Source organism: Dendrobates tinctorius, unplaced genomic scaffold (genome assembly GCF_039654945.1).
Source record: "Dendrobates tinctorius isolate UK_male_01 unplaced genomic scaffold, ASM3965494v1 ptg000031l, whole genome shotgun sequence".
In the NCBI taxonomy this organism is placed as follows: domain Eukaryota; kingdom Metazoa; phylum Chordata; class Amphibia; order Anura; family Dendrobatidae; genus Dendrobates; species Dendrobates tinctorius.
In genome coordinates this window covers 20,998,153-21,015,327 of record NW_027361699.1, presented here as the reverse complement: position 1 = coordinate 21,015,327, position 17,175 = coordinate 20,998,153, and the positions used below count along the sequence as shown (strand labels likewise).

Genomic DNA, 17,175 nt, shown 5'->3' with positions numbered 1-17,175 from the left:
GTAGGGGAAATAACAAGATTTGCATACAATTTAGAAATCAGCCTGGAGATTGGGGATCTAAGCCTGACTAAAAATTCCAGTTATAAGAAGTTAGGGTTATATTTTAGTTCAGTCCTGAATTTTGTCATAATATAGCGAACATGATGCTTTTGGAGAAAATCGGAGGGAGACTTTTTATCTGCATTTGGCCATGTATCTGTGCAAGGAATCTGATTTGAAAGAAGATGAGAGATTGGTAGATTAGGCAGGGTGTCCCAGAGGCATCTTCATAACCAGGGTTTATTAGCCATGGGATAATTTTGAGTGGAGTCGAGTCCAAAAATAGACAATGAGGGAAATTGTTTGGAATAATGGAGCGTCTGATGGCTAGGGTATTTGAGTTTATTGCATCGAGCATTTGAGGTAGGGGGCAATAGCAGACCAGAGATAAATCGCCGCACGTTTCCCCATCAGTGTAAGTTCTAACTTGGGACCCATATTTTCTGTCTTAAATTTAACCATGGTTATCCAGCGGGCAAAATGAATTGCGTTGTAGTATGCTTTGAAGTCAGGAAGGCCGAGTCCACCGGCACCCTTTGGTAAGAGGATTTTTAAGGGGAGTCTAGCTCTTTTAGCTTTCCAAACAAAATTTGCAACGAGTTGGTTTAAAGTAAGAAAAAATGAGTCGGGGAGAGGTATGGGGACCATATTTATGGCGCAGAAGATTTTAGGGAGGATGTAGGATTTTATGATACTGATCCTCCCTCCCTATCCAGGATAGGTAGATGATCATACAATTTGAGTAAAGTTTGTAACTTATCCAATAGGGGCAAGAAGTTTTATTTATACAGGGACGAGGGGTCAGCCGTTAAGAAGATCCCAAGGTGTTTTAGTTTTTCTGAAGGCCATTTGAAAGGGGTTTCTTGTTTAAGTGTCAAAACATCAGCTTCACTTGCTGAGATATTCAAGACCTTTGACTTACTCATATTTATTTTAAAGTTAGAAACAACTCCAAGTTCGCCGAGCAAATCTAAAAGTCTGGGAAAAGCTGTTTTGGGATTTGAAATCAAAAGTAGGAGGTCGTCAGCAAAGGGCGCAGTATTGATTTCGAGCTGACTAACAGCTGGACCTTTAATGTCCACATCCTGTCTAATTTTCTGAACCAAGATCTCCATCACAACACAAAAAGGGTAGGGGAAAGAGGACAGCCCTGTCTGGTCCCATTCCTAATCACAAAAGGGTCCGAGAATATCCCGTTCACCCTGACCTTAGCAGTTGGAGTCGCGTAGAGAGTCATGATGGCGTCTATGAAGGGGGGAAGGCAAATTTTTGTAAGGTGCATACCATTTTGTTCCAGCTAACTCTGTCAAACGCCTTCTCAGCTTCTGTTGAAAGAATAGACGGGTATCCCTGAGCACCTCGCATGAGAATTAATGTGGAGAATTTTTGTGGAATTGTCTGTCTTCTCTGCCTTTAACGAAACCAACCTGGTCAGGGTGAACTAATATCCCCAGAACACCATTGATTCTGTAGGTCAGAATCTTTGCCCATAATTTAATATTGGTGGTGAGTAGTGAGATGGGTTGATAATTACTACAAAGGCTGTCATCTTTCCCCTCCTTTGGGATAATGGTAATATACGCCTCTAAAGCCGGTCGGGGAGGAGTGTTCCCTTCAAGGAAAGAATTAAAAAGGTTAACTAAGTGAGGAAGATGGATTTCTGAAAATTTTTTAGAATAGCCCACCAGGAACCCATCTGGGCCCGGTGTGTTGCCACTTGGGATAGTATGTAAGGTGTCCTTAATTTCTTTAAGTGTTATTTTAGAGAAAAGGGCTTCACTTTCATTGGGGAGGATATTCGGGAGGGAGAGAGGAGCTAGAAACTTTTGTGTTCTTACTGAGGTGACCGAGGAGTGTTTCATGGAATCAGGCAGATCTAAATTGTATAGGGATTCATAATATTGTCTAAAGGCTTCAGCAATCTCACCGGAATCGATGACTCTTGTTTGAATTAGTATAAATGCTTTTTAATTTTTTTTCTTTCTGGTTCTTAAAGGGCTTTTCACATAATCTCAGTGCACATCTGGGCTGCAGAATGCTGACAATAAGTAATTTACCTTCTGTGGCCAGTTTGCAGGGTTTGCTAGATATCATCTCTTGCTTGTAAGAAAAATGTCCGGGGGGGGGTGTTCTGGCACTGAAATGAGAACTGGTCGTTTCCTCCTACTCTACTAAAAACATGCCGTCTGTAGCAACAACCCCACCCTCCATAGCTACAGGCCCTCCCCGACCACATGAACAAGCCCTCCTCACACAGTAACAAATCCTCCCCCTCTAGCAGCCTCAGTGCAGAGAGCAGGACCACCAAGCTGCTCCTCCCCCAGACACACGCTGAACAGTGATCTATGGAAAGTGAAACTAGTGTTGAGGAAACGACCAGTTCTCCTTTCAATGCTAGAACACACCCCCCCTGGACGTTTTTCTTACAAGCAAGAGATATCTAGCAAACCCTGCAAACTGGCCACAGAAGGTAAATTATTTGTCACCATTCTGCAGCCCAGATATGCACTGAGATTATGTGAAAAGCCCGGACAACCCCTTTAAGTATTTGGGAGGTAAGCTTAGTGCTTTTGTTCCCATGTATATAGAATTGATGTCTGCAGTGCATAAATAATTTTGCTGCTCTCAAATTGAGTGAGTCCTTGAGTTTGTTGTGTAAAGAGGTGCAGTACTAATTTGATGAAGAAGCGACATAATCTCTTTTTCTGTCTGTTTCTTAGTGTAAAAAGTAATGGAGATGAGCTCCCCCCCTGAGTACAGCTTTATGTACCTTCCAAATGTTGGGTGTAAGCTGTCCCTCAATATTCTCTTCAAAGAAACGTGAGATGAAGATTTTTAAATTCTCAATGTTCTTTGAATTTTCTAATAATGATTTGTTGGTCTCCAGGTCATAACTGTATGGGGTAGGGTGGTAATAGAGATGTCTATGTAAACAGGAATGAGATCTGAGATTGTAATCAATCCTATACTAGAGGATCTGATTAAATTTAAAGCTTGTATCTGTACTAGGAGATTCGATGATGTGAGGTGGGGGAACGTATAATCTTTCGTGGTAGGATGGAGGCTACGCCATGGGTCTATCAAGTGTAAGGAATTCAGTTTGTTCAAAAGTTTTGTCTGAACTACAGAGATGGGCGAGAAGCCGCTAGAAATGTCTAAATCAGGATGGAGTGTCAGATTAAAGTCGCCTCCCAATATCAACAATCCCTCCTTAAAGAGGTGTAGAGTATCAAGTGTTTTGATAAACCATTGCACCTGTTGAGTATTGGGGGCATAAAGATTTTGCAAAGGTCACCATCGTATTGGCTAAAAACCCTTTAAAAAAAGACAAACTATCTTCCCTCTTGGTCGCTTAAACTATCTTTGTGTGTAAAGAGAAGACCTTTTCTGAGTACCACGCTAACTCCCTTAGAGGCAGATGAACTATAACTGTTAAACCAAGTGGGGAAGGAGGAAAAAAACATATTGGGGACCCTGCCTGGTTTAAAGTGTGTTTCTTGAATAAAAGCTCTGTGTTTTTTTGCCACAACGATCGAGCCCGATCTCACCCGACTAGTCATGCTTGACTAGTCTCCTGTCTCATCAGTGTACCTGAAAGACAAAAGGAAGTGGAAAAACAACTAGCCTTTTACAAACAATAGCTTGCTCATTGCAGGTGGGGGACTTGCAGTCCCAATCATAGGCGAGGCAGTCCAAGTTGTGATCGTAGGACAGGTAATAAAGAAAAAAGACCGCAAATCTACATTAAGAGATTAAATCCAAAATCATGTAAGCAGAGCTTAAAGAAACACGTCATGATGAACCCAAAACCTAGCGGGACCCTCAAACTCCCTGAGTTACCGTTTCTCATGTTCACTGGGGTAACTTTTAGTTAGGAAGTTGGGGTATCGCTCCATAGATTTAAACAGAGGAGCATCATTTAAAGATTAAAACAAGAATGGAGATATGGTGGTAAAAAAAAAAACTAAGTCAAACTTTCAAAAGTGCAGTGGGGCCCACTCTCCATGGGAATCGCAAGAAAAATATCACGACATGACACTAGTTCATATTGGACGCTTCTTAGGATCTTGCTTTTTGACCTTTGGGGAAGCGTGTTTCTTTTTCAGAGACCATTCGTGTGCTTTCGTAAGCGAGGGTAGCCTCTAATTTGTATCAGTCGGCATCCAGGAGGGCAGGTCGATCGGCGAAACGCTCAGTGTCTCCCAAGCCTTAAGCAAATCGTCCAGAGTGACGCACTGCGACTTGTCGGTCACCCATATTAATTGCCAGGCCAAAAGGGTATAGCCATTTGTATGACACACCTTTTGGTTTTCAATTCTGACAAAAGGGGTTTGAGGATCCATTTCTTTGCAAGGGTGGACGGAGTCAGATCCTGAAAAAGCGGAAGTTGAGAGTTGTCATAAAGAATTTTATTTTGTTCTCTAGTGCCGACTAGGATGGCGGCTGTGTGAACATAACTGAGGAGGCGGCATATAACATCTCTAGGGAGTTCGTCTGATTTCGGCTTAGGTCTTAGAGCACGGTGAACACGTTCAGTGGTAATTGAGTCAGCTCTCTCTTGGCCAAGAAGGCTAGCGAAGATCTCTCTGGAGACTTCTAAGGATTCATGCGCAAAGGACTCAGGGATGCCTCTCAATCGAATATATTCTTACTTCTGCTCCTGTTTTCTTGATCCTCTGCTGCCAGTAAGGCTGCTTTTAGATGGTGGTGTTGGAGAACTTGCTCGTGGAGGCAAGATATAGCATCTACTGTGTCAGTGTTAGCGGATTCTATTTCATATCTTTGCCCCAGGTGCTGTAAGTCCGAGCGCAGACCAGATAGTTCTTCAAGGAGGGGTTTCATATTCTGGGCCATCAATTTTTTCATACAGGCTCTGGAGATTGGCGCTGAATCTTCCAAAGTAGAATCACAGTCAGAGGCCTCTCCACTGGAGTCAGACTCATCCATGTTGTCAAGGGAGTCTGGTTTTTTTAAGGGCTCGTCTTAAGGGGATCTGAGAAGTATCTGGCTTCTTTCTTAAATATTTGTCAAGGTCTTCATGTGTATTACGCTTCTGTTCGTCAGCTGTAGTCTTAATCGCTTGTTTTTCACACCCCTTTTGTGATTTATCCATGATGGGCCGCTTCTAGCGTGTTAGCCAATAATTACAACTTGGACATATGGAGGTGGATTTGACTGCACATTCTTTTGGAATTAGTGTGCTTACATGAAAAGGCCACTAGATGTCGCTGTTGTAGCAGCAAATTAGTTAGTTTTGAAATTATAGCACGATTAATGGCAGTTTCAAAAGAGAAAAGAGAAAATATGTATAATGCCTGAGAAGAGGAACAGTCCACAGGTTTTAATGGCTGGGTCGCAGGGATTATTCCACAGATAAGAACTGTATGAGGGGAGGAGGCTTGTGCCAGGTATGTCCTATATAGTTCGGGAAGGGAGAGATCCATGATCCACAAAATGGCGCCCGCGCACAGCCACAGTGGTCTTGGGATTCTTCTTTACCTCTCTCACCAAGGCTCTTCTCCCACTATTCCTCAGTTTGGCTCGACGGCCAGGTCTAGAAAGACTTCTGGTGGTCCCAAACTTCTTCCATTTAAGGGCTATGGAGGCCACTGTGCTCTTAGGAACCTTGAGTACAGTAGAAATTCTTTTGTAACCTTGGCCAGATCTGTGCCTTGCCACAATTCTGTCTCTGAGCTCCTTGGCCAGTTCCTTTGACCTCATGATTCTCATTTGGTCTGACATGAGCTGTGAGGTCTTGTATTGACAGGTGTGTGTCTTTACAAATCAAGTCCTATCAGTTTAATTAAACACAGCTGGACTCCAATGAAGGAGTAGAACTATCTCAAGGAGGATCACAAGGAAATGGACAGCATGTGACTTAAATACGAGTACCTGAGCAAAGGGTTTGAATACTTATGACCATGTGATATTTCACTTTTTCTTTTTTAATAAATTGGCAAACATTTCTACATTTGTTTTTTTCAGTCGAGATGGGATGCAGAGTGTACATTAATGAGAAAAAAATGAACTTTTTTGAATTTATCAAATGGCTGCAATGAGAGAGTGAAAAATGTAAAGGGGTCCGAATACTTTCCGTTCCCCACTGTATATACTGTACACATCTGTGTTTGGCATTGCCATTCATTATTCTAGTTGCACCTTATTTGAAGTCTGTTTTACATGTGCTTTTTTTTTTTTTTTTTTTCTGCTTTCTGGGCAGAGTTTAGTGATTCCAGATGTTTTCACCTGATTCATGAACTGTGACTTTTTAAAAGTTGCTAAATTTGGCCTAACTCTACTCCACAGTTTCCATGAGTATTTTTATGCATGTTTTTCAAAAAGTTGCAACTTTTTTTTTTAAAAAGATGCAGCTTTTTGCTCAAAAAGTCGCAAAAATGGTTAGACTGGTAAGATGCCTTTTTGTTAATAACATTGCACCAATTTCATGAACTGCATGCAACATTTTGATAAATTTGGTGCAATAAATATCAATGAAAACCCCAAGACCAATATAGTGACTTACAGAAACCCCACAAATGATGATTCTGGGACTATCTATTTCTTTATTTTTATACAAGTCTTGACATCCTCAATTATTTTATTTTTAGTATATAAAAACATACTTGCCTGTGGTCGCGGGGATTCATTCTTCATACGAACTCATTTTGAATATGAAAAAGAAGGACCACAGTTTCTGGGATTCACAAGAGGCGAGATTTTTAGGGTGGTTGACACACTGTACGATGGGAAACTGGGCAGCTGGCTGTCTGTTAGGATTGCGAATGAGCTGGAGAAAGGCCTTATACCAAGTAAAAGCAGGTATATTCCATTTCCTAAATTTGTTTGACTGTTGAATCTTTGTTTATTGTATTTTTATCTTCACCACATGTTTGATTTCTTTTGTTAAGCTTATTAATTCATAAAGTAGTAACCTAACATTTAATTTCCTTGTGGTGTAAAATAAAATGTAACCCTTACTCTACCCTAGTCCACCAGGATACAGAATAGCCCCGCTTCAATCCTAGACCATAAATCATTACTACCTTTTTCTAGATTGGAGCACCAGGGAAGAAGAATATAAAATAATTTCCTCCTGTACATTTGGTTTAAGCAGTTAGGATTATACATGTTGCATATCTACATACCAGAAATTATATAAGAAGACATTAGCTGCATTCACCGTGAACGGTAAAAGGGTGATAAATGGACATAAAAATGTACAAAAGTCTCCCTAGCTTTAAAAATAAATAAAAAAATCCTGGACTCCTCAAATGTCTTTTTTACATGCAGAGGAAAAAAAGTGCTCTAATTTTAAGGACTGTCCAGGAATTTCTGGATAGCTGGCAAGCCTACTGTGAGAGTGGGTGCTACTTATGATGCGGTCAGGTCATGGCAATTTCCTTAAATTGATTTAAAGCTTTTGAAACCCAGATATAAACACAAGATGCTTAGCAAATGTCTATCACTATAAACAATTGGACACATAATGGGGAATTAAAACTATATTTTGTATGTACTTAAATATTCATAACGAAAGGAGGAATAGAGCTCATCAATGCATACTCTGGAGTTTTTAAATACAATAGTTTGATATGTTTATTGTGGGAGCTTATTTTGCTTCACATACTTTTATACCATAAGGTACGGTAGGGTAATTATCCCATCATGAGAATTAATGTAGAACACTTTTTACAAACTGTTTTTTGGAGTACTATTTTTAGGGATACAAACTATGAATAATTTGTGAGACTTCCTTGCACAGCAGTGAGCAGCAAAGGCTATGCAGACAGCTGCGGGCTGATATTAATAGCCAAGGAAGGGACCATGGATATTGCCCCCCTCCCGGCTAAAAACTTCAGCTCTTAGCTGCGCCAGAAAAGGCGCATCTATAAGCTTAGCCTCGCTCCTTCCACTTGCCCTGCAGCAAGTGAGGTCCATATTTATGGGGTTGATGTCATCTTTGTATTGTCAGGTGACTTTAAGCCCACGGCTTAGTAATGGAGAAGTGTCTATAAGACACCTATCCATTATTATTCCTGTAGTTACATGGTAAATAAAGGCGCAGCCAAAATGTAGTTCTTTATTTGTAATTATCACTCAGACTCCTTTAATAATCTTAATTAAACCATACTTACTGAACGCCTAGTCCCCTACGCACTCGTCTCCAGCAACAAAAATAAAATAATAAACCACAAATATTCCTCATCTGTCCGACGAGAAGATAATCCATAATGTCCCACTATGATCCCGATCGCTTTGAGAGCAGTCACATCCGTGATATGACTGTTCTCAAAGACAGCCGGCGATACACTGATGGGAGGTAATCCCTCCTGCAGTGTATTACTGAGCTGCAGTAAGAGTTCACCAGAGTTCATTAGCTCTGGTGCTGTCCCTTACGGCACTACTGCTGCATGGGAAAGTTCTCACACAGCAGTGCCGTTAGTGAAAGCACCAGAGCTGTATAACTCCGGTGAACTCTCACGGCTACGCAGTGATACACTGCAGGGGGTGATTACCTTCTGTCATTGTATTGCCAGCGGCCGGGTATAGCGGTCACATCTCCCGATGTGACTGTTCTACACGTGAGATTGCCGTGGGGCACTCGGATTGCTGGGACCACGGCAGACAGGGAGTGTAGGTTGGTTTATTATTTTACATTATTTCTAGGAGACGACGGCGTCAGGGAGGTGAGTATAATGTTTTTTTATTTTTGTATGTGTTTTTTTTTTTTTGTTTTTTTTTTAAACTAAGCACAGGCGCCGTAAGATGATGATACTCTCCCATCAGACATAGCCTGATGGGAGCAGTAGTGTCATCGGCCCGCGCCTGCTTTTTTTAACGCAGGCCACCGCTGCGGGTTATAGTCAGCTGCGGAATCACGCTGACCTCTGCCAGCATTACCCCGCAGCGCTGTAACTGACAGTACTGGCGGTAGCATTACCGTGGGTGACAGTCACAGCTGCATGGTAACGCTGACATGTGACAGCATGACCCCGCAGCACTCTGACCAAAGGTCTTACCGGCAGCTCCTGTCATCGCACGCACTGAGCAGTGTGTGCAATGACAGGGGAAAATAAAGCCCACAGCATATGCTGCTGGCTACAATAACCTGGCCATGATCTCCCAAAGCTGTGACCTGGGCAGCCCAGGAGGATGTGCCCAGGTCACAGCTAAGACGCAGAAGGAGCTGCCTTAATGTAAGAGATGCGGTTGGAGCTCTTGACCGTTGGCTCTTATGCCCATGGCTGCCATAAGTGAGGTGTGCAAGTGTCGTTCCCAGACACATGCCTCCTCTAGTCAAAATGGCAGCCCCCAGTGGCACACATAAAAGTCAAATAAAAAAAAACTATTATAAGTAGTTAATTTAATTTTGTATTAAAAATACCGTAATTGATTGTATTATCAATAATTATTAATACAAAAATTAAAATCACGGCGCCTTCCCTTTAACAAGAATGAATGGGTGAGAAAGTGCAAGTCACAACTTGGTGAGTCTCTGGAGCTGTTATGCCCAGGAATAACTACTCTGTAGTGACTCTCATCGGCCAAGCAAAAGCGCAGTCACAGATTCACTCTGTGCAACTCACCACTGCTAGGCAAGGCCTTAAGGGCCGGAACATTCTTCATCCACTTCCGAAGGGGATGGGGACTTTACAGAGCCCTTCCCAGGCTGCTGCCGTAGGATAGCACTCGTGTGGTGTCGCAGACTGTATGATGTCGAGTGCAAGAGTAAATCCAAAGGTAGCATCATAAAACCCAAATGAAAACCAAAGGGAAATCCCGTGACAATAGCTAATAAATAAGAACCAATAATGACCATTAGCAACTACTGACAAGCAACCAGAACCCAACCAGGAAGCTCTCACCATACAACTATACAAGGGAGCTGAATAAACAGCACGGAACTGGATTGAAGCAGGCCTTAAATAGCCAGCACAAATCTAAGGATAACAATCAGGTGATCATTCCTCGCAGTCCTGTACAGGTGAGCAGGGATTGGCTCCCTGGACATAAGGGTGCACACATTCCCAACTTAGGGATAACACCAGGCAAGACAGTGTCCTACTTTTCCTGGGTACCAATATCTCCCGAGCTGCGAAACAAGTGGGAAGCAATACAAAAAGGGTGGGGGAACAAGAGGTGCAATAGTGCCCTATCACTAGTGACACTACGATGTGAGTGGTGTAATGCAGTTCCACTCACCTATTCCGGTTGTGTGACCCACAACTGGCTTGAAGACATAACACAGTATCAGCTGCTGCAGGACCTCCACCGACCACTCCAAAGTGGAAAAACTGCCAGAGAATATGGGAAGCAAGATGTGCCACAGTCCGCGCTGAGGAAGGTGCCAGGAAGGGCGCCGAAACGCATAGGAAGGAATAAAGCAGTACTTTGTTACTACATCTTGCATCCCAGGTGATTTTGTGGATTCAGCAGCGCGGACTGTGGCACATCTTGCTTCCCATATTCTCTGGCAAGTGGGAAGCAAGGCATCCCTTGTTCCCACATCGCTCAATACTTCCACACATGAGGCACCATCGTGTGTAGTCACACCACCCAAGTGCGCAATAGCTCCACTTCCAGTACAGACAGACCTGTGGAGCAGTCTGGAAACCGGTGGTGGACAGTTGAGTCCACAGCAGGTCTTTTTAACAGGAGCACAACCCTTCATAAAACTGTGTAAATACGACTCTCAATGCCTCAGATTTGTTGTTTGCAAATAACAGATATTCGAAAAATTTTGTTTGTGTGAATATAAATATTAATGCTTCAGAGCAGATCAGTTGGCCAGTGTACAGAATGCACAAAGAACAGGAGCGGCTGGAGACCGTGCAGATTTTTGGAAGAACCGGGCCCAAAGGGCTGGTGCGAAAAAGAATGCCAAGAAGGGTCGTGATGATCTAAGCTTAGTGTCATGGACCAGTACCAGATTTCCTTCCTATGAAAAGGTTATGCTGAGGGAAGGTAAAGAATGTTTTCTTTAGTTTGTCATCCTTCATCTTTGCATATAAATTTGTCAAACCATTTTGAAGCATAGTTTGTATTTTAAATAATAGAATTTACTAAATGCTATTTTTCAAGATTGTGCATTGAAAAAAAAAAACACTCTACAGATTAAGAGGGCACCTGTCATCAGGTTTTCCCCACATAAAGTACAGTCGCCACCATTAGGGCCTCTTTTACAGCGTATTGGAATGATGTAAAAAAAAGCCACAATTCCTTCTGCAGAGCTGAAAAATACCTTTTATCATACTCAGACGGGACGGTCTGATCCGATGGGTGTCTCTGGTCTTGATCCGGCACCTCCTCTCTTGAGATCGCTGTCCTGCTTCTCTGCTTTGAGTTCATGACTAAACTGTGTTCCAAATTATTATGCAAAAAGAGTTTGAGTGATAAGGTTAGAATTTTTTTGTTTGTCGTTTGAACTCATTGATGGTGATGTGTGTCAGGGCTCTTTATATCACTGAAAGCAATTGCAGATACCTGTGCAAATTAGTTTGGCAGGTGTGTCCAAATAAAGGCAAGACTACTTAAGAAGGCTGTTCCACATTATTAAGCAGCCTACATTTTTTGCCAAAATGGGAAAGAAAAAGGATGTGTTGGCTGCTGAGAAGCAACAAATTTTGGAGTATTTAGGTCAAGGCATGACTACAATCAACATTGCCAAGACACTTCATCGTGATCATCGCACAATCAAGAAGTATGTAGCTGATTCCCAGCACACACGTGTGAGTGCTGATAAGGAAAAATTGAGGACTCTTTCCAACAGGCAATTGCGTCAGGTTAAAAGAGCAGCTGCAAAAATGCCTTGTCATAGCAGCAGACAAGTTTTTGAAGCTGCTGGTGCCTCCAACGCCCCCCGAACAACAAGATGCAGGGTCCTTCAGAGGTTTGCAGCTTGCGTAAGCCATCCTGTCGACCACCTCTATTCACTGCACACAAGCAGAAACGGCTCCAGTGGGCCAAACGATACATGAAGACTGACTTCCAAACTGTTTTCTTCACCGATGAGTGACGTGGAACGCTCGATGGTCCAGATGGATGGAGTGGAGGATGGCTGGTTGATGGACACCCCATGAAAACACGGCTAAGGCGCCAACAAGGAGGAGGTGGAGTAATGTTTTGGGCTGTAATCATGGGGAGAGAGATTGTCGACCCCTTTAGGATCCCTGAAGGGGTAAAGATGAACTCTATAATCTATGTGGAGTTTCTAAAACAGCACTTCCTGCCATGGTTCAAGAGGAAGAACCGTGCTTTCCGCAGCAAGATCATTTTCATGCACGATAATGCACCGTCTCATGCTGCAAATAACACATCTGCATCTCTGGCTGCTATGGGCATAAAAGAGGACAAACTTATGGTGTGGCCACCATCTTCCCCTGACCTCAACCCCATTGAGAACCTCTGGAGCATCATCAAAAGGAGTGTCTATGATGGCGGGAGGCAGTTCACATCTAAGCAACAGCTCTAGGAGGGTATTCTGTCCACATGCAAAACAATTGAAGCACAAATCATCCAAAAACTGACAAATTCATTGGACGAGAGAGTTCAGAAGCTTCTTTCGAACAAGGGGTCCTATGTGCAAATGTAACATCACCTAGAATAAAGTTTTGACTTGAAAACTGTTTGATTTCATTTTGTAATAAGCTGATAATGCTTATTTCACAATTGACCATTTTTTTTGTTCAAAATAAAAATAAAAAGGTTAAACTCTGCTGTGCATAATAATTTGGAACATGCATTTTCTTATTTTTAAAAATATACTGTTTTCATAGGCAGTTTGTTCAAAAACATTGCAATTATACTAGAATATTAGATGACTGGAAAATAACAATGACTGCAATTCATATAGTTAATTTAGAGAAAATATGAGGAAATATTTTTTGCATAATAATTTGGAACACAGTGTAGACCTAAGTTATCCACACAGTCCCCATCGCATTCCTGCGCAGGCGCACCTCTCCCTTTCCTTTCCTGTACTGTAGTGCGCATGCATAGGGAAAAGGCCAAAGGGAGCTGGAAATGAAGAAGCGCGCCTGCACAGGAACGCGATGTTGACACTGTGTGGATAACGTAGGACACGTCATACACATAATTTGGGCTAAGAGGATGGCAATCACAAAAGGAGAGGAGACCCCCATCTGACCTGAACGCCCTGTCTGTCAGTATGATGAAAGGTTGTTTTTTTACTCCTTCATCTCATTGGGGGACACAGGTACTGTGGGTGTATGCTACTGCCGTCTGGAGGCTGACACTAAGTATACAAAAAAAAAAAAAAAAAGTTGGCTGCTCCTCTTCCGCATACACCCAGTTTTATGCTTAGTGTCTTTGGAGGCACACATGACTGGGTTTCTCCAGACTTTTTTTTTTTTTTTCCCCCTTTTTTTCCCAGGAAGATAAGACAGGGGCGACGGACCCTATTTAAAGGGTCCGATCTCCCCAAACCATCAACGGGCGAGCACGTGTTGAGTATCGTCTCCGCGTATCCTTTCCCGCACCGAGGGACATCTCTGGGACTTTTCCCCGGACATCTATTTTTCTTTTTTATTTTATGAAGATAAGACAGGGGCAACGCATCCTATTGAAAGGATCCGATTTCCCCAAACCATCAACGGGTGAGCACGTGCGAGTGTCCCTCCACATATCCTTTCCCGCACCGTGGGACATTATGCCAGACTTAGCCCTGTCCACCCCTAGGTATTGAAACCATGGGCTTGCACAGAGGCACAAGACTAGTCTGTGCGGCCCCCACTGCTCCACCAACGCACGACGGCGGTGCTGCATGGCGGCGGACGGTCCCTCTCCTCGCCCCTGCAAGGCGGACGAAGCTAGGGTGCCTGCACCGTCCAAAAATGAATTACCTCATGGCCTCTGCTGATGGCAGGTATGGATGGCTGGGGAGGGCCCTTGGGCAGCGAGAGGCTCCAGGTCAGTGGTGCGGCCAGAGGTGACAGGTTTTTGGGCTAGGGCTGTGATCCTGCAGTCTCCATTCCTCTCCCTCCTCCCCCCCTCCTCCACTCCTCCCTCCCTATACCTGCACGTGGAGGGCAGCGTTAGGAAGATTCCCCAGCGGTGGTGAAGGAGAGCGCTTCAGGGGGGTGCCGGCGGGATCGCAGGGATAGCGGGGCCGCCAGTGCACGGGTGGGCGGGCAGTGGCTAATTTAGCCCGCGGCTTCGGTCTAGGCCACGGGTGGAAGTTCCGCCCCCCCGGTGTGACGTCATATCCGGCGCCGCCCCCCGTGGCTAGGGTGGGCGCCGGACAAATTGAGGCCCCGGCGTAAGTAAGGGGTAGGCCGCGACCAGGAGAGCATCATCGCCGCCTACCCAGAGGTGAAGGAGCGCAGCAGAGGCAGGGCAGGAGTGTGGAGGGACGCAGGAGCAGGGTAAGTGCGGTCCCCGTCCCTGGAGGCCACGCTACGAGCAATAAAAGGTTACCCTCCTCCTCCTCCTTTCCCCTCAGAATCTCATAGATTGGGCCCAAGCAGCAATATGTCCGGAAAAGGAAAGACTCACACGTTCCTTTATGCCGCATGCGTTTCCTGTGGGGTTATGTTCCCACGAGCGCAGACTGTTAATTTATGTGAAGCCTGTAACTCCGAACGCGCCCAGGAGCCCTCCCCTGCAACAGAGCCCAGGGGTCTGGATCCCCCAGAATGGGCGTTATCACTCTTGCGGTCCATGGCTTCGCTTACAAAGGCGATTGAGACCCTTCAGGCCCTGATAGGGGCAGAGACGACGGCTCGCCTGTCTGGGAGGGTTCATCCACCTCACAAGAGCCTCCGGCCTGCAGGGGCCGCACTCTCTCTAGGCAGAGGCATAGGAAGAGAGCCCACACTGCTTGTCCGGACCCCTCCGGTGCTTCGGCATCCGTGAGTGCGGCGTCTCGTTCACCGTCACCATCCTCCGGGAGTGAGCAGAGCTCAGATTATGACGTGGAGGAATCCCTGGACCTGGATACCCCGGGGTGTCGGCAGACAGACAGTCTCATCGAAGCTGTCAATCAGACTTTGGGTACTGAGGAGGACGTTTCCATAAGCTCAGGTCATAAAGTATCCTTTAAGAAGGCCAGGCGACCGCATAGAGTGTTTAGCACTCACCCAGAGTTCGAGGACATAGTGCAGCGTCACAGGGAAAGTCCAGACAAGCGTTTCTCGGGCCAGAAAACTTTAGAAACGAGATATCCGTTTGCACCAGAGCTCTGTAAGAGATGGGTGGAATCTCCGGTTGTGGATCCCCCAGTGTCACGCCTGGCTTCAAAGACTTTGTTGTCAGTGCCTAGGAGTGTTTCTTCCATTAAGGAACCCACGGATAGCCTCATAGAGAGCTTGGCCCGCTCGGTATATGAAGCATCAGGATCAGCGCTCTCTCCTTCTTTCGTGGCACCATGGGTAGCCAAGGCCATGATGTCATTGTCAGATTCTTTAAATAAGGTCCTGCAGGATAGGGACCTGCCGACGGAAGTATCTGAAATAGCTGGTCAGATCACAATGGCGGGTGACTATTTAATCAATGCATTCTTAGATGCGGCTAATTGCACAGCACTAGCAGCGGCGAATGCAATCGCCATTAGGAGAGCCCTGTGGTTAAGGCTATGGCGGGCTGATTCAATTTCCAAAAAATCCTTGACTTCCCTGCCTTATCAGGGTAGCCGCCTATTTGGGGAGAAATTAGACAAGCGCATATCAGATGCTACAGGGGGGAAAAGCAGTTTTCTCCCACAGCAGAAAGTTAAACTGCCATTTCGTCAGCCGCAGGCACGCTTTCGGGCATTTCTCAGCCCCGGGTGGATGGCAGCGGCCAGTTCCTCCACCCCAGCGCGCTACAACCAAGGAAAGGATCGTCAGGTCACGTATAGAGCCAACCCGCTGGGCGGGATGCGAGGCCGCCTGCCCAGGTCAAGGGGGGCCAGATCCCAGAAGCCCTCAGCTAAATGACTCGGGGCATCCGTTACCCGAAGATGGCAGAGTGGGCGGCCGTCTACTCCGGTTCTGCCATGTCTGGGTCGCGGTAGCACGCGAAGCATGGGTGACGGAATTAGTGTCGTCCGGGTACAAAATAGAATTTGTCAGTCATCCTCCGAGGTGATTTTTTTTCTTTCCCGGCTTCTCAAAGCGCAATCACGAGCAGAGGCATTACTAGGGGCCATCGAGGTACTTCAGCGCAACGGGGACATTGTCCTTGTACCAGAGTGCGAGACAACTTGGTTTTTATTCCAACCTGTTTGCGGTCCCCAAGAAGGATGGGACAGTAAGGCCGGTGCTGGACCTAAAGCTCCTGAACAGGTTCATCAGAATCAGACACTTTCGAATGGAATCCCTCCGCTCAGTTATATCGACCATGGAGCAAGGAGAATACTTGGCCTCGATCGACGTCCAGGATGCTTACCTGCACGTCCCTATTTTTCCTCCGCATCAGAGGTTCCTACGGTTCGCAATCGGGGGTCGGCATTTCCAATTTGTAGCTCTGCCCTTCGGGTTGGCCACCGCCCCCCAGAGTATTCACGAAGGTAATGGCGGTCGTCATGGCCATTCTGCACTCTCGGGCCATAGTGGCCTTGCCGTACTTAGACGACCTTTTGGTGAAAGGTCCGTCCTTTCGGGCATGCGAGGAAAATGTCAGCATCACGCTGGATACCCTATTCCGCCTAGGATGGTTGGTCAACAGGAAGAAGTCATCCCTTGTTCCAGCTCAGAGGATTTCATTCCTAGGGATGTTTTTCGACACCTCCCGAGGGTTGGTAGTTCTCCCTCAGGACAAGGCTCTAGCGCTCCGGCAGAGAGTTCGGAAACTTCAACAGCCAGGCCATCACACAATTCGGTTCGGGATGAGGGTCCTAGGGAAGATGGTGGCGGCAATGGAAGTCGTTTGCCCAATTTCATCTTCGTCCCCTGCAGCATGCTCTCCTGGCATCCTGGGACAAGAGTCCATTCACGCTCGATCATCAGTGCAGATTGTCCGCTCAAGTCAAGCAGTCACTGTAGTGGTGGACGCGCGACTCCTCTCTTCAGGGGAAGCCTTTTCCCCAGATCAATGGTTGGTGATCACAACCGATGCAAGCCTCCTCGGATGGGGAGCAGTTTTCCGCCATCACACGACTCAGGGGCGAAGGTCACAACATGAGGCACGCCTCCCAAT

At 45.4% G+C, this 17,175-nt stretch overlaps 1 protein-coding gene across 3 annotated transcripts in view; it reads left to right on the top strand.

Annotated features, from left to right (window-relative positions):
- TJP2 (tight junction protein 2) overlaps positions 1 to 17,175 on the top strand; it is a 260,996-nt gene that overhangs the window by 198,241 nt on the left and 45,580 nt on the right. For all 3 annotated transcript variants that reach the window (XM_073572240.1, XM_073572241.1, XM_073572239.1), the window contains 2 exons: positions 6,648 to 6,858; positions 10,814 to 11,004. In XM_073572240.1, coding sequence (XP_073428341.1) covers positions 6,648 to 6,858; positions 10,814 to 11,004 — 402 coding nt within the window. The remainder of the gene's footprint in view (positions 1 to 6,647; positions 6,859 to 10,813; positions 11,005 to 17,175) is intronic.